We start from the raw sequence: 23,628 nt of genomic DNA on the forward strand, positions 1-23,628 counted from the left end.
GTTCAAACTGAAGGGCAAAAGCAATTCATTTTCTGAAGAATTCATTTATTCGACAGCGCAGTTAAAGGAGTAATATTAGCTGAAGAGTAACAGGTCAAATATCTTACAGCATTGGTGGATTCAGAATTAGTCTTATTGGATGTTGATTTGCTGATTTTTATATTCAGGTTTGGTAAACTAGAAGGAGAAACTGGAATAATTTGTTGGCTGTATTGTAATTTTGTATTTATTGAATTAAATTGTAATTTTAATGCCACTTTTGTGAATCTACAGAACTGCTCTGTCTCATGTTTGACAGAATTTTGTGTGCCAAGAGTGAATGGCTACCCTTACTATAATAAACCCGTTCCAGTGATATGTTCAAGCTGGCAATAAAGCAGAGAACAATTGTAGACACCAGAAACCATTAATGGCACATCCCTGCTAACTTGCACTATGTTAAACAAAGGGCCCATACAAGGAATGTAGCAAGTGGGTTAGTTCATTTTATACTGATATATTATACCATTGTATTATCCTTCCCATCTTTGTCTAAACTATCGTAAAGAAGTGGCACAGTAGCGTAGCGGTTAGTATATTGCTTTATAGCACCTGCAGTAAGATTGGGGTTCGATTTCCAGCACTGTCTGTAAGGAATTTGTATGTTCTCCCTGTGATTGTGTGGCATGCCCCCAAGGTGTTCCTGTCACACTCCAAAGACACACATTGAGGTTAATGAGCTGTGGGCATTGATGCTCCATCAATAACTCACTCTGAGACGTAAGGCGAGATATCGGCTTTTATTGACTGGAAGAAGGAACAAGCAGTGAGTGACACCATACTACAGCCTGGAGACTGAGAGGCCGGGCTCAGGCCTTGATCACCTTTATACAGGGGTCTGTGGGAGGAGCCATAGGAGCAGTCAGCAGGGGGCGTGTCCAGACAGGTATATGTAGTTCACCACAGGCATGCTATGTTGACACTGGAGGTGTGGCGACACTTGCCCAGCACAATCCCAGCTAATTTGATTTGAAGCAAATGTTTCAAAGTTGAAAGTAAATTTATTATCTGAGTACATATATGTCATCATATACAACCCTGAGATTCATTGCACTGTATGTTTTGATGTACATGTGACAAATAAAGCAAATCTTTTTTCTTCTGGGTTTGACGTGCAACCTCCATGCTGATTGTGTACTTAGAGTTGTGAACAATTTGGGTTTGTATTTTATAATTGTTATAAACAAATATTGAATATGGCAATGATAGCAATACAATGACATAATACCAGTATAAAATGATCTAACTCATTTACATGCTATATTCTTTAAATGTAGTGGAATTTAACAGAGAAGTTCTATTCTTATGTTATAGTTTCTACAATTGCTGTTGCTTTCTGCTCAACTGAAGATATCATTAGAGCAGGGTTTTCATCGAAAGAGTAACCATTCACCCTTGGCACACAAAAATCCATCAAGCATAAGATAGAGCAGTTATGCAGATTCCCCCAAAATATGTCAAAATTACAATAGAATTCAATAAGCACTGGAAGGCTTGAGAAAGGCTGAGAACCACAAGAAAGAAGAGAAAAGGGCCCCATTTTCAACAGAAGGAACGGAAGGACAACTCTGGAAAAGTTCTAACTGGTGTGCAGAATGGCAGGAATTTCTTAACGTCTGGGAGATTTCACATGGTGAGCTTAAAAGGTGTAAGAGGATATTACACCATGCTGGACATGCTGTGGTGTGATTATTTTTGATCTTCAGAAGTTCTTAAACATCATAAGGTACCAAATTCACCTTCCTGTCATTTTGATGAAGGGTCCCAGCTTGACACACTGATTCCTTATTCTTCTCCATAGATGCTGCCTGACAGGCAGAGTTCACCCAGAATTTTGTGTGCATTACTTTAATTGTTATACATTAATTGTTTACAGTTGGTCTCTGACTAAAGATTATTTAATTTGTGCTCCAAATTCAGAATTGTTCTTTAATTTGTAACGGAACCATAATTACTGAAAGTACTTGCATATTTCCTAATTTCCAGAAATGTCGTTTGCTTATTCTCTTTGGCTGAAGTGGATCTGATTTTTCTTTTTCTTACAGACCTACATGGAGCATTTGTGATTCTGCTTCCGCTCAGTCTCATCCTGATGATTTTTGGTGGAATAGCTGGGTTTATCAGTATTTTAGTTCGAGCCAATTCCTTACTGCTACTGACTGGAATTCTCTTTCTTTTTGGAGGTAAGACTAATCTGAACTTGCTATCCCTTACTTGGTTTATTTAATTTTGTGATTTCCTCCCCATGCCACTTCTCCCTCACATCTTCAAGCCTGGGGTTTTCCTTTAGAACCACCTCAGCCTTTGCATGGAGTGAATCCACAGCCTTTTGATCTCTAATCTTATATCTTCTTTTCTTAAAAAAAAACCTTTATTACAAATTCAGTGCTACAATATATACAAACCAGAGGCTAACACATTTACTAATCCTATATCTTTATCCTTTGGATTCTGACCTCTGTAGTCACTATTTTCTTATCCCTTCTAAATCTATTCTAAACTAAATCTAAATCTTTTCTACTCACGTTTATAGTCACTCTTCTCAGCTTTCTACTTCAGGAGTCTCTGTACCCCTGTGTTCAAGAGTAAAGACAAATATAAACTTGCTCTGTCATTAATGGAGAACATAGCAGTAGAGCTGGCTGGTGGTGGAATAGCATCACCACCAGACTTTGAGGTGAGTGGTTCCGGGTTTGAATCTGGCGTGCTTCTTGCAGTGCTGGGTTGAGCGTTCAGCTAGCAACTCAAATTCATAAAAAACAGGCAAGTGCTAAAGAAACAGCAAGCTTGCTGCCTGATGCACCATAAGAGGAATAAACAATAACCCTGATCACTTCATTGTAGTCCTCACTGTCCAGTACCTTCTTCTAAATTAAAATCTTTTGTATTTAGGTGTTTAGAAAACTGCATCAAACATCTTACAACAGGACTTTTAGATGATTAATTGCCTTCCTTTGGAGTTCATTATTCAAAATTTGTTCATTTACTTTGGTCCCCTTATCACTTTTGTCCTCTTTTTCTCATTTAGCTTCCTCTTTGCTTCTTCAATTTAAGGGATTGCGAGGTTAAGTATTCATCATCCAGATTGGGCCCTCATTCACCTCCACTAAAGCATTTGGTTATTTCTGGAGAATAAACATTACACATTCATTTTTTTTTACTGCATTACAAATAAAGTTCCAAAACTATTATTCTCTGTTTTGCCCACTCTCAGCTCATGTAAGCATGAGGAACAATAGCCTTTCTGTGCCATTATTAGCCAGGTCAAATATTCAGCTACAACATTAACCAATCCTTGACCATCTCCAGATTGCCTTTACCTTGCTATGAATTTCATCTCTCTTTAACTACTTGATCCCATGCCTTTTCATGGCTCAAGCACATCCCTGTCTTCATCCTGACTGAATTGTGCAAGGTAAAACTAATCTCCAAAATATTCTCCTTTCCCTTGGGCATTCCTACCACCTCCTTCCAAAATATCACCATCACTCTTCTGCTGCAAAAGATGCCTTTGATCTCTCTGTATTTCTATGTGACTACTTAACCTTTAACTTCATTTCCTTTCCTAAGATGTGTTTCTGGCTTCAAGAAGAGTTTCCATTATCTCTGGTTGAGTCTTCTCAATCAGCCTGCTGCACAATCAACAAAGTCAATAATATAAGTCATAAAATGTCTCCCATTGTATGCTTCAACCATCTTGAAACATTCAAAATTCATAGTTTTTTCCAGTCTTACTGGTATCCAGTTTAGGGAGCTTGCTGTTTTGGTTCCATTTCTATCCATTGAGTTGAGATGGAACATCTTTAAAAATGGCGTCTCCCCTATTCCAACCAACATGGCACTCTCTACCAACCCAAACCCCAAGGTCCTCAATATGCCTATAATGGAGTTCCTTACCTTACCTCTATACTGTCCTGTAGCAACCACGTGAAGCCAAGTTAATTAAGGTATCATGGACAAGAGAAAATCTGCAGATGTTGGAAATCCAAGCAACGCACACAAAATGCTAGAATACTTCAGCAGGCCAGGCACATGTCAACTGCACACTTTTCCATAGATGCAGGCCTGCTGAGTTCCTGCAGCATTTTGTGTGTGTTGTTAGGACTCATGGAATTGTTATAGGAGGATAATTGACCTACCAATTTAATGCTGACTTTTATTTGAGCAAAGCTATCAGTTCCATTCCTCTTTTCCTTCTCCAGAGCCCCTTCAAGAGCCTTTCCAATTCCCTTTGAAGCTACTGTGTAATTCTGTTCCAACCTTCCCTGAAGCCAATAAGTTCCATAACCATTTACTAAGTTAAAAATTAAAAGCTTCCTTCCACCTCCCTTGTCCCTTTACCTCTCTTGACCCTTGAACATCTGATGACGTTGATCAAATTTACATCAATCATGACATCTGTCAACACTCGTTTCAATGTAATTTTCATCAAGGAAAACAACCTAATTTCACAATTCTAAATATTCTAAAATTCCCCCATCCAGTGAACTATTCTAGTTCATCTTTTATGTAGCATCTCTAAGCATAGAATAAATGCAAAACACCAGCTGTGGGCTGTTTATACACAATGTTCAACATGATTTGATAACCTTTGTACTTTGCCTTGAGTATTGAATCCCAATATCCTATGCATGTACTTTCACAGTATTGCTCCATTTACAAGTATTTTTATGTGTAACACCCAAGATTCTCAGCTTCTTCACTATGACAGTTGTCTCTACTACCACTTATTCTTTCTGTCATAGTGCATCAATTCACACTGCTCTATATTGCATATTATTTCTCATTATTCTGCCCATTCAACCAGCTTGTCCAGGTCTTTTTTACTTTTAACTTCCTCTTCCTATTCCCCTGGCGCCAGAATGTGTTGTGACACTTGCAGGCTGTCCCCAACATAACCTTGCATTGTGTAGGTTGTTAATGCAAGGAACACTTTGATGTAGATAAATATATGCATCTCAATCTGAATCTCTTAAATACACTTCCAAGCTTAAGTAATATGTAAATTTGGAAATTTTACTGTGCACACCCATTATTAACATATTTGTACTTCTGATCTTTTAATTTCATGGGCCTCAGTTCCGCCATTTATGTGGGACACTAGCTAGATGGCATCAACTGCACTCTCTTCAGCAACCTTCTCTTTTGATTCATTAAAATGTCATTTAGTTTATGAAGAAATCTGAAACTTTCAGCATGTTTGATAAAGTATTCCATGGGTGAAATATTCTTGTACAAACATCCGAACAATAAGGACTACTATTACGTCGAAAAAAAATATTAGCATGGGTAGAAGATTGCTGAAAGGATAGCAAACAAAAATATGTTGGTTACTTTTATGATGACAGTTTGTAAATATCTGTTCTAAGGATCAGCGATCAGTTTCGACTGAAAAAAAATGTGCTTAAAAGAGATTGCAAAGGGGTTGCAAAGGGACCTAGACAAATTAGGTCACTGGGAAAGGAACTGAGGTATGCATATAAATATGAGTACTTAATTTGTTAGAAAGAAAGGATATTTTTCAAAAAGTGAGCAAGAAGTTTTATCCTTAAAGTGAGCAATTTTTACATCTTGTTATTCAGAGAGTTTGGATGCAAATGAATTATAGATTGTTGGTGCAGGAACAGCATGCATCCAGGAAGTTAATTTGTACGCAAGGAGGCCTTCTGACTAAATTGAGGATGGTCCCTTCCCGAACCTACGTATTTTTTTTATCACTAATTTTTATTGCAACACCAACAAATTATATTCAATACAACCAGTTGCTGATTACATTTTGACTGTTTAACCCAGCCACCCCCCAACGTTCATCACCAACCATTTTCCACCCCTCATCCTCTTCCTCATCCCCACCCACCTCTCCACCCCTCCCCCCTTCCACCCCCCCATCCCTCTCCCCTCCACCAACCAACTGAATAGTAGTGCATACACAGACAGAGCATTCCTATTTTAATAGAAGATCTTTTAAGTTAGATATCACATTTGCCCACATTAAGATTGTGTTTGGTCGTGCATCGTTTACTCTTGCTGATGATAGTTCCAGCTAAGAAATGCCCAAAAAGCTCCTAAACCAGTGAGTACTTGAAATATCATGGGGAGGTTTCCAACGCTGGGCTACAATCCTCTTAGCTGCAGTCAGGCCTGCCAGCCCGACTTTGCATGTTTTTTCCGTAAGGGAAAGGTGGGAGTCATCATTTAGAAGATGTACAGTGGGGTCCATTGTAATTGTACCCCCATTAGTTCTGTATGAGTACTGATAACCTTCCCCCACAAACCAAAAACCACTGGACATTTCAATACAGTATATATAAAAGAGCCAATGTTTCCGTGGGGGCAAATTGAGCAATATGGGTCAGGAACCAGTCCCTTTTGATGTCTAATTCTCAGTGTTAATTGTGTTCTATGACAAAATTTCAAGTATATATACCGATGATTTGGGTTTTTCGAAGCACCGGCAGCTTTATCCCAAATCGCATCCCAGTCTAAGTCTTGTCCCACTTCAGATATGTCCCTATCCCAGGCTTTCATTCCTGATGTGGGCACATATTTTTCTGGGAGTTTAATTTATCATAGATATATGACCCTATCCATCGTGGAGCACTCTGTATCCAACTTAAAATGGGATGGTCCTTTAAATCTGATCCCCAGGGAACCCCGTAGGCTTTACAAGCTGATCTTACTTTAAAGTAGAAGAAAAGGGAGAGTTTATCAATATTATATCGAGATACCAGTTCTTGAAGCTAAGGATAGTGCTTGCCCCATTAATATCTTGAAGAATAATAATACCTTTATCCTCCCAAGTTCTGTTAGTGAATGGTTTTCCCCCAGATAGAAGATGATTATTGTTCCATAATGGAGAAGATTTACACAATGTGCTTTTAAATGTTAAGAATTTTTCTGCTGCTCTAAACACTTGTAGCATATGGGTTAAAATTGGACTGTGATACAAATCACATTTTTTGGTAGACATACCTATAATTCCTTCAACCTTATTAGTGCTAGCTCTTGTTCTATATTTTTCCATGACAAAACTTTATCCTCCTCCATCCAATAGCTAAGACTTTTTAATACAAATGCCCAGTGATACAATTTAAAATTTGGACATGCCAATCCCCCATGCAACTTTTTGAATTCTAGATCTGACCACTTTATATTGGGTCATTTACAGTTACAAACCAAAGCTACATATTTGATTTGGAGACAATTCATTTTTTCAAATTTATGTGCCTTGGATTTTCTTGTCAAAATTGCACTGTAAATTCAAATTGTGCTTCCTAGTAATCTGACCAAAATCAATCCTACAAATGGACTAATTATTTGGCTATCATTATTCTTTTCTCCTCAGATTTTATAATAATTCTGGTTTCATAGAGATACAAAGAGTAATTGGGAAATTAGAGTGCTTCAAACAGTGATCAAACAGTGGTGAAAATTGTTAATCAGGTAAGTTTCCTTAAGGTTGTTAGAGCCAGAGGTGGTAATGGGGACAAGTTCCCACTACCTGTTAAATGCTCCCAATGGCGTGCATCTCAAGTATTCTCTGACAACAAAGTTCAACTCCTGGCCTCCACGTGCGGCTCAGCAAAACTGTTTCTGCTGAGAGGAGAAAGAGCAAAGGTGGGTTACTGGCGACTTAAAAATACTTTGTAGTTGTTTTGGGCAGTTGAGGCTTGTCAGCCATGGTTGGCAACTCACCTAGGAGAAGGAAAACTCCGATTTAAGACCTCTACTTCCTTGCAGCTATACTCATGGGGAGGGCTTCAGGATTAAACCCTGAGGAAAAATCTAGGACTGGAGTCCCTAAGGCAGTTCTACATTGAGGTCAATGCTGACTGTCTTCTCCTGAAATGCTGCTGCTGCCAAACTGTATTGGTCTCTGCTGTTCCTTTGGATTCATCAGCTGTGTGAAAATGGGGAGCCTGCTGCATGGGCGACAGCTTGCCCTCCATGTTGTACTACACTGGCTTGTGTATCATATGGACAGCAACATCCATGGTTGACCCGATCAATGGAGGGCCTCTGATCAGGTAATTAGTCAGGATGGGGTCTGATGCAATCAGGCAGGAAACTGGAAGTTGTGGACGGGTGCAAATGAGAAGAGGAAGGAAGTCTTTGTTGACAATTAGAAAAAATGGGATGTGTGATTGATAGGGCTTTACATTTGGATGTTTGGTGTAATAAATTCCTTGAGGAGCCCATGTGGAAAACTACCCCTCCTCTGATCCATACTTTGGAGAAAAAAGCACATCCAACCTTCCAGTCCCTGTTTAAATTCTGAAAATCTGGAATAAAACTGTGCAGTTTCATTTAATTTGAGCATGCCAATCACCATGACATAATAATGGCAGGTTATGTTTAATCTTCCTTTTATCAGAAGCAAACATCGGAATTTAATTTTGACTCTGAGTTTCTGATACCTAAGTGAAAATTAGTTTGGCTTAGGGAAATTGGAGTTGTTATGTATTTAATATATCAGTAATATTTGAGTAATATTGTAAACATATCATTTGATTAAGCAATCTTTGTTGTTTCCATAATTCATAACGGGTTATCTGTAAAATTATGTGAATGGCAAATGCCATTAAACAACTTCATCAAAAGGGTGCACCTCACTAAATTGAAAATGGAGTAGACGCGTTATCCCAAGCTTCCGTGTGTTCTGTTTTTCAACTTCAAAACATTAAAGTAATTTAAAGGAAGACATGGGAGTCCAAAATGCAAGTCTAACTTTGTTCTTTACTTTAAGCTAGGCGTGTACATATCACGTGGCAGGGTCACGACGAATACAATTCATGTATTTTTACATATAACCATAATGAATCATATAAACAAAAAAGAATGCTTAATCAAACAATATATTTACAAGATTACTCAAATATTACTGAAATATTAAATACACAGCACCGCTCCCTTCTTAGCTATAAACTCCGACTCAATATAGAATCCATCTCAATTATGTACACAGTATACTATATAATACAACTACTATTTAGACATTCACAGCATAATACATTTTAAATTGTCCCATTCAGCCCTAAAGATTTAATTGCTGTGGAGGTGTCCTGTGGGATAATGTCTTTCCTGACAAGGGGGATCTCTCTGCTCGGCAGGTGAGACTTGTTGCTGTGAAACAACCTCAGGTTCTGGGGCCTCCTCCATGGTGGTTGTATGAGTTGACTCTGAGACTGCAAAAAGTGGTTCTGACAACTCTGGACACCTTTCTTTTCCTTTACTTGGTGTTTTTCTCTGGATCTGCTTCGATCCTTGTTTCTCTCTTTTTTAACTTATTGTCTTTTTTTTTCTCACCTTCCTTTTTCTTCCAGTTTCTTGTGAGTATCTTGGAATTTGCTAATTTCTTGAGAAATTAATTCTGGTTTATTCTCTTCCATTTCCATAGCATTTACGTCATCTTCTTTCTTTTACTTCTTTCTAGGATGCGCATCTCAATCTTGGGAAGGTGCATTTTGTTCACTGGAGTACTCTCCTATTAATACTTATATTGCTTCCTTTATGATCTGATGTCTCCTCTTGGATTCCTCATCCTCAACATTATCTGACGAATCCTCTGTTTTCGTATCTCTGTTGAATGTTTTCTTTTTGGCCTTCCGTTCGTCCAAGCTGGACTTTAGACTTGGCATCTACTTTTACAAGCAGCTTTTTGTTTCCCACTTGAAGTTCATGCAATAACCTTAAGGCCTGTTCAGTAAATTTATACTCAGAAAAGCCAAATGCTTGCAATTTTCCTGAAGCTTTTTGAATTCTTTTCTAGCTTAAAACCAAACCACATTTCACAAGTAAATGCCTGATTAACATATCAGAGAATGCTACTTTCATTCACTGCTTAATTTTTTTTAACTCGACAGTCTCTTTCTGTGCTGGACTGCAGTTTTTACTTGCGATTCTTCACTGCACTTCAACATGTCAGTAGCTGTCTCGGGTTTGTTTTAAAAATACCTTGTCCCCTCTATTATGTGTTGTAACTTCAACACATGAAACTAAATCTAAGGAAGACACAGGAGTCTAACTTCATCCTTTACTTTGAACAAGGCATGCACGTATCATATGGTAACTTTGTGATGTTTGCAATTCAAGTATTCTTACATATAGCCATAATGAATTATATAAACAACAGAGTGCTTTATGAAACAATATACTTACAAGATAACTCAAAGATACTGAAATATTAAATACACGACACCGTGATTTTCTTTTGATTAGTTTTTGGAGTTACAAAACATAACAGGAATGATCTTGACATCAGTGCAGGTGGAGAAACTCACCTCTCCCCTCCCACGAAGTCAATACTTGTGCTCCCGATATCAGGAATATGCACACACTGTTGGGAGCTTATATCCTCCAGGGTCAAATGAATACTAAAGTTTCCATGATAGGTCTTTCTACTTGTGAGACAGGAACATGAGGGTAGTGACTAAGCTATCTAAGACCCCACCAAACAAAATGGAAGTGATATTTCTGGGCATTTTTCTGCTAGTGTGTCACTCATGCATTGGAGCTTTGCTGCCAATGATGCCTGTGGATCGTTCAGCAATCGGCAGCAAAAAGAGACATGGTTTTCACAACATCTGTCAATTGCAACATCAGCAGTTTGCCAGGAGAAATCTAATATTGCTAAGAATGAGTTTCAATCATGAGAGACTACAGTTGTGGCATTGTTTGTCCAGGATCATAATTGCTAATCCAAATTAGATTGGTAAATAAAAACACAAAATGCTGGCAGAACTCAGCAGGCCAGACAGCATCTATGGGAGGAGGTAGTGACGACGTTTCGGGCCGAAACCCTTCATCAGGAGTGAAGTAACATGGGATGGACAAGGGGGGCTAAGAAGTGGGGGGAGGGATAAAGTAGAGAGCTAGGAAGTGATAGGTTGGAGGGAAATGGGCTAGGGGAAGGTGGAGAATTATGGGAAATAAAAGAGAAAGAAAGGTAGGGCTCGGGGGAGATTATAGTGAGCGGGGAAAAAAGAGAGAGAAAGAGAACCAGACTGAAATAATAGATAAGGATGGGGGTAAGGGGGGGGGGGCAGAGGTACCAACGGAGGTCTGTGAGTTGGATGTTCATGCCGGCAGGTAGGAGGCTACCCAGGTGGGAGATAAGGTATTGCTCCATCGACCTGCACGCAGCCTCATCTTGACGGGAGAGGAGGCCATGGACAGACATGTCGGAGTGGGAGTGGTCTGTGGAATTGAAGTGTGTGGCCACAGGGAGATCCCGCCACTGTTGGAGGACTGAGTGCCGGTGTCTAGTTATGGCATGTGCCTTCTAATCCAGGCAGCATCCTGTGTTACCACTTCTGCACTCTCTGCAAAGCCTCAGTATCCTTCCCATAAAGGGGTGACCAGAACAATATGCCATACTCCAGACTCACTAGAGTTTGATAAAGCTGCAACATAACTTCCTGACTTTTAAATTCAATGCCTCAACCAATAAAGACAAGCATGCATATGCCTTCTTAACCACCCTATCAACCTGTGTAGTAACTTTCAGGGAATTATGAACTAAGATTCCTCTGCTCCTCAGCAGTGTTAAAGGTCTTGCCCTTAATAGTGTCCTGTCTCTTTACATTTGACATTTCAAATTGCGACGCTTCACAGTTGGCTGGGTTAAATTTCATCTGCCATTTCTCTGTCCATATCTGCAACTGGCCTATATCCCGTTGTAATCTTTGTCAATCATCTATGCTACCCACAACACCACCAATCTTCATTTCATCTTCAAACATACTAACTCACTTATCTTCTTTTTGAGCCAGATAATTTACGTACATCACAAACAGCAGAGATCCTAGTACAGTTCCCTGATGAGCACCACTAATTACAGACCTCCAGCTAGAATAATTCTCTTCAGCCATTACCCCCTGTTGGCCGGCTGGTGGTGTAGTGGCATCAGTGCTGGACTTTGGAGCAAAGGCTCCTGAGTTCGAATCCAGCTGGCTCCCTTGCACGCTTTCCATCCATGCTGGGTTGAGCGTCGAGCTAGCAACTCGGCCTTGTAAAAATAAGAAAGCCTGTTAAAAAAAAGCTGTCATGATGGCATCCCGATGACTCCACTCGAGTTAAAGGCTTTCTTCTTCTTCTTACCCTCTGTCTTCTATGGACAAACCAGTTCTGAATCCAAACAGCCAATTCACCATCGATCCTACATGACTCATCCAACTTAATGCTCTTTAAGAGATGCACACTACTTCCTCCTTTACTTTCAAATGCCCTAGTCAGCACTGTCAACACTGATCTCTCTATCCTCCATGTCTTTCTCCTTGATAGTTACTGATATAAATACTGTTACGTACCTGTGACACGTGACAGTGGTGTACTTGTCATGTGACAGGTGTTGAAGCTATTCTGGACTTGAAGTAATGGTCTTGTGATTGTGGAGTGACACCATTTTCCCACCAGTAGAGGTCATGTGACAGGTTTTTTTTACAGGGTATAAAAGGAGGACCCCTTCCTGTGAGGAGGGGCAGTTTGTGGCTGGATTTGCCATGTTGACTTCATGCCACTGCGTGATTTCATGTCATGACACAGTGTGGTTGCAAGGTGGAGTTTTATTTAATGCCTAAAGTTTAAAAGGTCATTGCCAGCAGATTCTTTATAATACTGCTAGTTGAGAATCAGTGGAGAGTGAAGATCGGAGTTCAGGAGTTAAAAGATCGAGGAGAATCGATTTCAACGGTGAAACGGGTTCGACCTTGTTTGATCCTCATTTGGAAGGAATTCGTTGACTGTCCCCTTGTTAATCCCTGTGAATAATAGCAGAAAGGATTGGGAACAGTTTTGTAAAGGAAAGGTCAGTGCCTTTAAGCCGTTTCATTTGTCCATTTCCATAAATTCTTCGTGGGAAAAGTTCAATTCGGAATCAAAACAAAACAACATGAAAGAGAATTTAAATCATCTTAAAAAGTCTCTCCCTTAAATGAACTGTAAGCATTTTGAACTTCTGCAATACTACTTTGAAGAACTGTTTTTGCAACATCGCTTTAAGAACTGTTTATGCTGCCGCACAGCAGCTAATTTCCGGTTACATTAGTGATTTGTTTGCTTTTGGGGGGCTTATTTTCAGTGCTTAATAAATGTGTTGTTTGTTATAAAAACCCCTGCCTAACTCATATATTTATTGTTGCTTGAATCGGTAACATAAATATGGGGGCTCATCCGGGATTGGATCATTTGAGTTTAAATGCTTGGTAAATTTTGAATCGGTGTTTTGGAAAAGGAGAATACTTGATTCTTTTGTTTGATTGTGAGTGGTATTCGGCAACAATAAATATTGATGAGTTTCTGGCTTTGCCAGACGCCGAGTTGTTAGCGATGGCGAAAAAAACGGAGGTGTCTGAGATAGCTAGTAGATTGCAACTTAAAGGTATTTTGAAGACTACATCAAAGACTGTAATACAGAGAAAAATCGCGTCACACTATGTGGATTCGGGTGATTTTGATGAATCGAATTTAGAGTCGTTTCCAATCAGTAATCTGGAGATGCAGTTGCAAATCGAACAAATGAAGTTGGAGCATTGTAGATTAGAAGCTGATCAGAAAAAAAGGGATTTTGAATATGCTATGATGGAATTAAGGTCTGGGAATCAGTCTTCTGGTTCTAGAAAACCGTTTGTTGCTAGTCAAGAAATTAAATTGGTCCCACCATTTAGTGAAACAGAAGTGGAAAAATATTTCCAACATTTTGAAACGATTGCTCAGATTTCAGAGTGGCCGAAAGATAAATGGTCAGTGTTGGTACAAAGTGTAATTAAAGGCAAAGCACAACAAGTTTATACAGCTTTAACTGCTGAGAAAGCACTTGATTATGATATTGTGAAAAAGCATATTTTAAAATCATATGAACTGGTCCCAGAAGTGTATAGAGAAAGATTCAGTAGTTTGAAGAAGTCTGTGGAAAAAACTTATGTGGAATTTGCCTATGATAAAGCTATGTGTTTTGAGAGATGGGTTTCTTTTAAAAATGTAAGTGGGAACTATGATACATTGAAAGAGCTGATTTTAATGGAGGAATTTAAAAGAAGCATTCCTGTTGAAGTAAGGATCTACTTAAATGAGAGGGGTACTGATAAATTGCAGGATTGTGCTAGATTAGCTGATGAGTATGTTTTAATCCATAAGAATAAATTTCCTCAGGGCAGAATTTTTAAGAGGAAAAATAACATGGAGACTCAAGATAAATCAGAAATTAAATCAGAAGTTAATGAGAAATGTAAGGAGGAAGGAAAATCTGTGAAGGAAAGATAGTTTGGTTTTATTTGTAACTATTGTAAGAAACCTGGCCATGTAGTAGCTAACTGTTTCAGATTGAAAAAGAAAGAGAAGGAAGCAGTTCCAGATGCTTGTGTGTAACATACTGAAGCACCCGTAAAATTACAGGGTTCGATAAACATAAATGAGGTTTTGTTAGAGTCTGACCAAGTTAGAAAGGGATATGATCATTTTATAACTGAAGGGTTTGTATCCTTGAAAGAAGGATCTACTCTGGTGCCAATAAAAATCCTTAGGGATACTGGAGCTTCTCAATCACTGATGTTAGACAGTGTATTGAAGTTTAATGAAGAGTCTGATTCTGGTGAGGTAAATTATATAAGAGGTGTTGGGAGTGATTTTATGCCTGTACATTTGCATAAAGTAAATCTAAAGTCAGGGTTAGTTACAGGATTTGTTAAAGTAATATTACAGCATAGCTTACCTGTGAAGGATATTTCTTTATTGTTAGGTAATGACTTGGCAGGTGGACAAGTTTTTCCTGAAGTGCATTTGACAATGGAGTCAGAGGAACCAGAGATGAATTCTAACACAGATTCTTCCTGTGTTGTGACTAGAGCAATGGCTAAAAAGATTGATGTGCAGAATGAGTTTGTTACTCATGACTGTTCAACTCAGGATTCAAGTTTTGAGGATGTGTCAGAGACCTTCTTACCTTCGTTGTTTGAACAAGATTCTGGGAGTAAGTCTGACTATGAAGACTTATCTCTGTCTCGGAAGGAGATAGCAGAGCAGAATAGAGACCCTGAGATTATAAAATTAAGAGAACAAGCTCTACTAGATAGTGGAATTGAGAGAGTGTCAGTAGGATATTACTTGGATAAAGAAGCTAGGATGAGGATGTTTAAGCCTGGAGATAAGGTGTTGGTTCTTTTCCCAGTGCAAACGAATCCTTTACAAGCTAGATTTCATGGTCCTTATGAAATTGTGTCTAAAATCAATGATGTGGATTACGTGATAAAAACTCCAGATCGTAGAAGGTCAGCACAACTTTGCCATATAAATATGATAAAACCATATTTTGAGAAGCAATCTGATACTGTGACTGTTGTGCTTAGTGAGAATGAATTTGATTTAACTAGGAACATGATAGATGATTCATCTGAATTTCATTCTAAATCCAACATTGTTTCTGTTAGGTTACCAAATTCAACCATTCTGGAAAATATTGATGAGAAATTAGCACATTTATAGCTAGAGCAGAAACAACAGATGAAGGAATTAATTTTTAAATATAAGGATTTGTTTCCAGATGTTCCAAGAAGGACTACTATAGCTTCACATGATGTAGATGTTGGAGATGCCAAACCTATTAAACAACACCCATATAGGATGAACATAGAAAAATGTGAACTTGCTGAGAAAGAAATTAAATATATGTTCGAGAATAGTATCATTAGACCTTCTAACTCGAATTGGAGTTCACCCTGTGTTATGGTGCCAAAACCAGATGGTAGTATTAGGTTTTGTACGTGCTATAGGAAGGTGAATGCTGTAATGAAAACAGATGAAATCCAAATCCTAGAGTAGATGATTGTGTAGATAGTTGGAAAAGAAAAGTTCCTTACAAAGACTGATTTATTGAAAGGGTATTGATGTGTTCCATCAACGGACAGAGGTAGAGAGATTTCTGCATTTGTAACTCCATCTGGGCTATATGAATATAATGTTCTTCCATTTGGGATGAAGAATGCCCCAAGTACTTTCCAGAGGATGACTAACTCTGTGATTCAGGGATTGAAAGATACTGATGCTTATATTGATGATTTAGTGACAGGAAATGATACTTGGGAAGCACACATTATTGCGGTGGAGAAATTGTTTGAAAGGCTTTCAAAAACTAACTTAACTATTAATTTAGCTAAGAGTGAATTTGGACATGCCACTGTGACTTACCTTGGTTATGTTGTGGGTCAAGGTAAGGTAGCTCCTGTTCAGGCGAAAGTTCGGGCAATTTTAGAGATTCCCACTCCAATGGGGAAAAAAACTCTCAGAAGATTCTTGGGAATGGTAAGATATTATCGGAAATTTTGTAAGAATTTTGCTAATGTTGCCCTTCCATTAACTAACCTTTTGCAGAAGAATGTAAAGTTTGTGTGGACAGTGCTTTGTCAAGAAGCATTTGAAAAATTGAAAACAATGATATGTCAACAACCTGTGCTCAAGGCACCTGACTTTGAAAAACCTTTTTCATTAGCTGTAGATGCCAGTGATGAGGCTGCAGGAGCAGTATTAATGCAAAGGAATGAGGGTGATGAGGTTGATCATCCAGTAGCTTACTTTTCTAAGAAATTTAGTAAACATCAAAGAAACTATTTGACAATAGAGAAGGAATTGTTATCTCTTATTTTAGCTTTAGAATATTTTGAGGTATATGTTGGTACAACTCAAAAACCACTTATTGTTTACACTGATCATAATCCGTTAGTGTTTCTGAGTAAGATGAAAAACAAAAACAGAAGATTATTAAATTGGAGTTTGATGTTACAAGAGTACAATATTGTGATAACTCATATTAAAGGTAAAGATAATGTGGTTGCTGATTGTCTATCTCGACGTTGAATGTACAATGTAATTTTTTTTATGGAGTGGTTTTTTTTTACAATTGTAACACTCCTACTGTATTGTGAGTTGTAAGATGTTATATGATGATACTGTATTGTATATTATGTATGTTATAAAATTTATATATTTATTGTTCTTGTAAATAATTGTTAAAATTTTTGTTCCTGTCAGACCAAAAATGTTTTTTTTTTGGAGGGAGGTGTTATGTACCCGTGACACGTGACAGTGGTGTACTTGTCATGTGACAGGTGTTGAAGCTATACTGGACTTGAAGTAATGGTCTTGTGATGGTGGAGTGACGTCATTTTCCCACCAGTAGAGGTCATGTGACAGGTTTTTTTTACAGGGTATAAAAGGAGGACCCCTCCCTGTGAGGAGGGGCAGTTTGTGGCTGGATTTGCCATGTTGACTTCATGCCACTGCGTGATTTCATGTCATGACGCAGTGTGGTTGCAAGGTGGAGTTTTATTTAATGCCTAAAGTTTAAAAGGTCATTGCCAGCAGTTTCTTTATAATACTGCTAGTTTAGAATCAGTGGAGAGTGAAGATCGGAGTTCGGGAGTTAAAAGATCGAGGAGAATCGTTATTGACGGTGTAACCGGTTCGACCTTGTTTGATCCTCATTCGGAAGGAATTCATTGACTGTCCCCTTGTTAATCCCTGTGAATAATAGCAGAAAGGATTGGGAACAGTTTTGTAAAGGAAAGGTCAGTGCCTTTAAGCCGTTTCATTTGTCCTTCTCCGTAAATTCTTCATGGGAAAAGTTCGATTCGGAATCAAAAGAAACGACGTGAAAGAGAATTTAAGTGGTATTAAAAAGTCTCTCCCTTAAATGGACTGTAAGCATTTTGAACTTTTGCAATACTACTTTGAAGAACTGTTTTTGCAACATCGTTTTAAGAACTGTTTAAGCTTCCTTACTTTGAACTGTTTAAGCTGCCGCACAGCAGCTGATTTCCAGTTACGTTAGTGATTTGTTTACTTTTGGGGGGCTTGTTTTCAGTGTTTAATAGACGTGTTGTTTGTTATAAAAACCCCTGCATAACTCATATATTTATTGTTGCTTGAATCGGTAACAATACTTATTAAGGATTTCACCCACTTCCCCTGCAAGCAAATGTTCCTTTATCTTTGGGTATTCCTATCCTCTTCCTAGTTACCTTCTTGCTCCATGCAGTGGCTATTTGAACTCTTTGCTTTACCACCCGCCTATCCATGTGACAAACTATCATAAATGCACAGCACAATGCAGATGGAGAACAGATACATGGCTCCTATACGCCTGATGTTCAGGATATAGAGAATGCCTTGGGATTCTCTTTAATCCTACTTGCCAAGGGCTTTTCATGGCCCCTCCTGGCTTTTCTAATTCCCTGGTTTCTTTATAATCCTCAAGGGCTATGTTTGATTCTACCTTCTTAAGCTTTATATACTTTTTCTTTCTCTTCTTTACTAAATTCATTACCTTTCATAAAGTCCAAAGTTCTCTCACTTTGCCATCCTTGTCCTCCCCTCTGACTGGAGCATATTGTCCCTGTTCTATGTGCAGTTGGTCTTTAAACTCTACCACATGTCAGATGTGGACTTGCCCAAAAACAGCCATTCCCAATTAAATCTCCCTAGTTCTTGCCTACTGCTCTCAAAATTTGCCCTGCTCCAATTTAATACTGTCCCTCAAGGTTAATGGTTATCCTAATCATAGTGACCTTAAAACTTAATGAGCTGTGCACACTGTTCCCTAACTGCTCACCATGTGAAAGTGAGAGGTTAGTCATCTGTTCAGGCTCATTGCGCAGCACCAGGTACAGATTTTGAACCAGATTCAAAACTTTGTAAGGACTAAGTGTCCTTGGATTGAATGCATTGAATGGACAGAATTTCATAGAAAATTTATTTACTCATTCCTTTGATTGCAAATTTGTCTGAATTATTCAAGTCAGAAGGCAATTTAACTCACCTTAGAACTCTGAAAATATGTACTTCACAGGCCACATTTCCATGTTACCAGCATATTACATTTTTTCTTAATATTTGACCATTAATGCATTTTCAGCTTCTGTTTTCAAATCTGTTATGTGATGTCAGTGTAAGGCCAACAGTTATTACCAATATTTTATTACGCTTGAGGAGGCAGATTGAACCAGCTTCATAGATTACTGTGGCTTTTGTTGGAGTTATTTTTTCAGAGCTGTTCAACAGGCAAGTCCAGCATTTTGAGTCAGCAACTCTGATAAGTTTTCAAGATACGTATGCTTTGGAGGGAAGGTTGCAAGTGATGGCATTTCCTAGTTCCTAGTTGCCTCTGTTCCTTTTTATTCCTCTCTATCTCTCCTCCTCCCCCTCTCTCTCACTCTCTTTATCTCCTCTTCCCCTCTATCCCACTCCTCCCCCTCTCTCTCGCTCTCCTCCTCCCCCTGTCTCTCTCCTCTTCCCTCTCTCTCACTCTCTCTCTCTTCTTCTACCCCTCTCTAACCCTCTCCTCCCCCTCTCACCTCCTCTCCCTCTCTCACCCTGCTCCTCACTCTCTCTCTCCTCCTTCCCCTCCCTCTGACTCATTCACTCTCTCTCTCCTGCTATCCCCTTTCTCTCCTCCTCCCCTCTCTCCCTGTCTTCCTCCCTCCCTCTCTCTCTCTTCCCCCTCTCTCTGACTCACACACTATCTCCTTCCTGTTCCCCCCTCTCTCTCTCCTCCTACCCCCTCCCCCCTCCCCCCCCTCTCTCTCTCTGTCTCTCTCTGTTCTCCTTCCCCCCCCAGAAGAAGTTGCCTGGATTTGCAAAAGCCTTGGATGCAATTTTTCATAGCTCCTCCTATCACAAGCTAGGCAATATGATCCCATGCAAAGTAAATGTTAAGTATGAATTTAATTGAAATCTTTAAGGAAGTGATAAGGGACAATTTATTGAAAGGAATCTGGGGAAATAACATATTGAGCTATCTAAAGGTCTAAAGGGCATTTGCTGAGATGTCACATAAGAGACTGGTGCTTTAATTAAGAACCTGAATTCAAATTTCAAAGTTCGAAGTAAATCTTATAATCAAGTACATATATGTCACCATATACAACCCTGAGATTTATTTTCCTGTAGGAATACTCAGCAAATCTATAGAACAGTGACTATAGCAGGATCAATGAAAGATCAATTAGTGCATAGAAGACAATGAACTGTGCAAATACAAATATTAATAAATAGCAATAACCGAAACATGAAATAACAAGATAAAGAGTGTTTAAATTAAGACCATCAGTTGTGGGAACACCAGATATAGAATGAGTGTAGTTATCCCCTTTGATCTAAAAGCCTGATGTTTGAGGGGTAGTAATTATTCATGAACCTGGTGGTGCAAGTCTCGAGGCTCTTGTTGCTTCTACCTGATGGTAGCAGCGAGAAGAGAGCATAAACAGGGTGGTGAGTCTCTGCTGATGGATGCTGTTTTCCTATGACAGTGTTTCATTTAGATGTGCTCAATGGTTCGGAGGGCTTTGCCAGTTATCCACTGCCTTTTGTAGGATTTTCCATTCAAAGGCTTTGGTGTTTCCATATCAGACCATGATGTAGTCAGTCAATATACTCTCCACAACACACCTATAGCAGTTTGTCAAAGTTTTAGATGTCATGCTCAATCTCCACAGACTCCTAAGGAAGTAGAGGTGCTGCCATGCTTTCCTTGCAATTGCACTTCTGTGATGGGTCCAGGACAGGTCTTCTGAAATAGTAACATCCACGAATTTAAAGTTGCTTACCCTCTCCCCCTCTGATCCTCCTTGAGGAATGGTCATGAACATCTGGCTTCCCTCATCTATAATCAGTTCCTTAGTTTTGCTGACATTGAGTGAGAGGTTGTTATGATACCACTCAGCCAAAATTTCAATCTCTGTCTTGTATAATGATTCATCACCACCTTATAATCAGCCCACAATGATGGTGTCATCAGCAAACTTGAATAAAGCATTGGAGCTGGTCTTAGCCATATAGTCCTGGGTGTAAAGTGAGTAGAGTTGCCGATCTGAACTGAATGGGGCCTACAAATAAGGTAATCCAGGATCCAACTGCACAAAGAGGTACCGAGGCCAAGGTCTTGGAGCTTATTGATTAGTATTGGTGAAACTGTGAAAACTAACACATAAGACAAAGAGTTACAATAAATGATTCCTCTTCGGACTTGAAAGAGGTAAATGAGAGGTATACCCCAAGGATCTGTTCTTGGACCTCAATCGTTTATTAATGTTTTCAAGTTTGCAATTGGTTCAAAACTAAGTGGAAGAGCACATTGTACTGAGGATATTGTGATTCTGCAACAGGATGTAGAGGCATAGATCAGATAAACACTTGGCAAATGGACTTTAATAAGGGGAAATGTGAGGTCATGAACTTCAGTAAGAGAAATAATGGGTTATTATCTAAATGGAGAGAAAATCAAAATGAGTGAATCACATCTTCATGCATGAATCACAAAAAGATACAGGCAGGTTCAACAAATAGTTCAGAAGGCAAGTGGTATTTGCCCATTATTGCAAATGGGCTAGAGTTTAAGCATTGGGAGATTTCATCACAGTTCTACAGGATATTACGGATATTGCGTGCCTGGAATATTATGCACAGCTTTGGACCCACACCTAAAAAAAGGATATAGTAGCAGTAGAGGCATTCTAAAGGAGGTTCACCAGGTTAATTACTTGGAAGAGTGAGTTGTCCAACCAAGAGAAGCTAGATAGTTTGAGTCTAAATTTCAAGGAATTTAGAAGAACAAGGGGATCCGAAGGTGACTTGACAGGATAGATGCCATTATGTTTAGGGGTGCCACAGTAGCATAACATGCTACTGTTAGCATGACATGATTACAACTCGGCACTGGAGTTCAGAGTTCAATTCTGGTGTCCTCTTTAAAAGGTTTGTGCATTGACCCTGTGAGCACATGGGTTTCCTCCAGGTGTTCCGGTTTCCTGTCAGAATCCAAAGACATAACTGTTAGTAGGTTAATTGGTAGTAGGCAGCTTCAATCCCAGGCGATCATGGGTTTGTGCCTCTGGTGGACTGTGTCCTCTCCAGAGGGCAGGCCTGGGCAGGAAGATTTGAAGAACCAACGGGTTCCCCCTCTCCACGTCACTGATGTAGTCCAAGGGAAGGAGAAGTACCGGTACAGCTTGGCACCAGTGTCGTTGCTGAGGTTGCCAGAGTGAAGTTGTAAACAACAGCAAACAGCTTTAGGGACCCTACTCCAGATTTCTTCCTCAGGGTTTACTCCTGATGCCTTTCCCATGGGTGGATATGGCTGCAAGGCAGCAGAGCTTTAAAATCAGAGTGTTCCTTCTCCTGGGCAGGCTGCCATCCAAGGCTGACAAGCCCCACCTGCCCAAAGCAACTGGTTTTGGGGCGCCAGTCGTTCATCTTTGCCCCTTCTCATGTCAGCAGAACAGTTCAGCTGGGTCCAGTAGTTAAACCCCACGTGAAGGCCAAGAGTTGGACTTAGTTGTCAGAGGCTGTTAGAGACACACCCCATTTGGAGCACTTTATGGGCAGTGGGAGCTTATCCCCGCTACCACCCTGCCTATGACAACCTTAGGAACCATGGGTTAGTTAGTCAGTGTAAGAATTGTCCTGTGATTAGGCTGTGGATAAATTTGAGGTGTTCTGGACAGTGTAGCTCATTGGGCCGGCTACACTGTGCTGTACCTCTGAATAAAAATAAATAAACGTTTACATAACTGTAAGTCAAAAACAAGAATATAATTCAGTCAAGCGTGAGCTAATGTATTTTGGGATGTCAGATACATATATAATAAATTGCTGGTGTACTCAGGAAGGCTGATGGAGAGATGGGCCTTGACATATTGCTCACAGGTCCCTGAAATAGACAATGCAGGTAAATGCAGGGGAGTGAAGACAGCATACAGCATTAAGTAAGAGTCTAAGGTAATAGTGAAGCTGTGAAAATTAACATAGAAAACAAAGAACTATAAAAATCAATCCCTTTACAGACCCTTTCTACTTGTGATGCCATTTTCAAGGTATTATAAGTGCCTTTGTTCTATCGCTCTCATCAGTGCCCTACCTTTCACAATTCCTACCCTAGTTTGGCCTTCTAAAGTACAATTTCTTACACTTGTTTGTATTAAATTCCATCTGCCTTTTTTCTCCAGGCATTTTTTCCCAGCTGGTCCAAATCCTGCTGCAAGTTTTGATGGCCTTCCTCGCTATCCCCTACTTCGTGTTATCTGCAAATTTGCCGATCCAGTTTATCATGTTATCATCCAAGTCATTAATGTAGATGACAAATAACAACCGACCCAGCACCGATCCCATTGGCACATCATTAGTTTCAGGCCCCCAGTCTGAGGGGCAACCATCTACTACCACTCTCTGGCCTCTGCTGCAAAGACAAAGTTGAATCCATTTTATTACTTCATCTTGAAAGCCAAGTGACTAAACCTTCTGGACCAGATTTCCATGCAGACTTTGTCAAACGTCTTGCGAGAGTCCATGTAGTTCACTGCCTTCCCTTTATCAACTTTTTTGTAATCTCCTTGAAAAACTCTATAAGGTTGATTAGACATGACCTACTATGCACAAAGCCAGATTGACTATCGCTAACATTCATGTCTGATCCAAATGCTTATATGTTTTCACTCCATTCATCAGGGTTGACTACAGATGCTGCATCCCAGCTATCTACGTAATATGCAAGCTGGCATGCAAACCAGGGCCGTACGATATGAAGAGCAAGCTGGTGCCATGAAGCAG

General features: G+C 39.4%; 1 protein-coding gene across 1 annotated transcript in view; it reads left to right on the forward strand.

Moving 5' to 3' along the window:
• Positions 1–23,628, forward strand: part of LOC132398806 (transmembrane protein 114) — a 93,176-nt gene that overhangs the window by 11,717 nt on the left and 57,831 nt on the right. Inside the window, exon 3 of the mRNA XM_059978650.1 lies at positions 2,085–2,222. Within this exon, the coding sequence (XP_059834633.1) occupies positions 2,085–2,222 (138 nt within the window). The remainder of the gene's footprint in view (positions 1–2,084; positions 2,223–23,628) is intronic.

The sequence above is a fragment of the Hypanus sabinus genome, chromosome 9 (assembly GCF_030144855.1).
Source record: "Hypanus sabinus isolate sHypSab1 chromosome 9, sHypSab1.hap1, whole genome shotgun sequence".
NCBI classification, from domain to species: domain Eukaryota; kingdom Metazoa; phylum Chordata; class Chondrichthyes; order Myliobatiformes; family Dasyatidae; genus Hypanus; species Hypanus sabinus.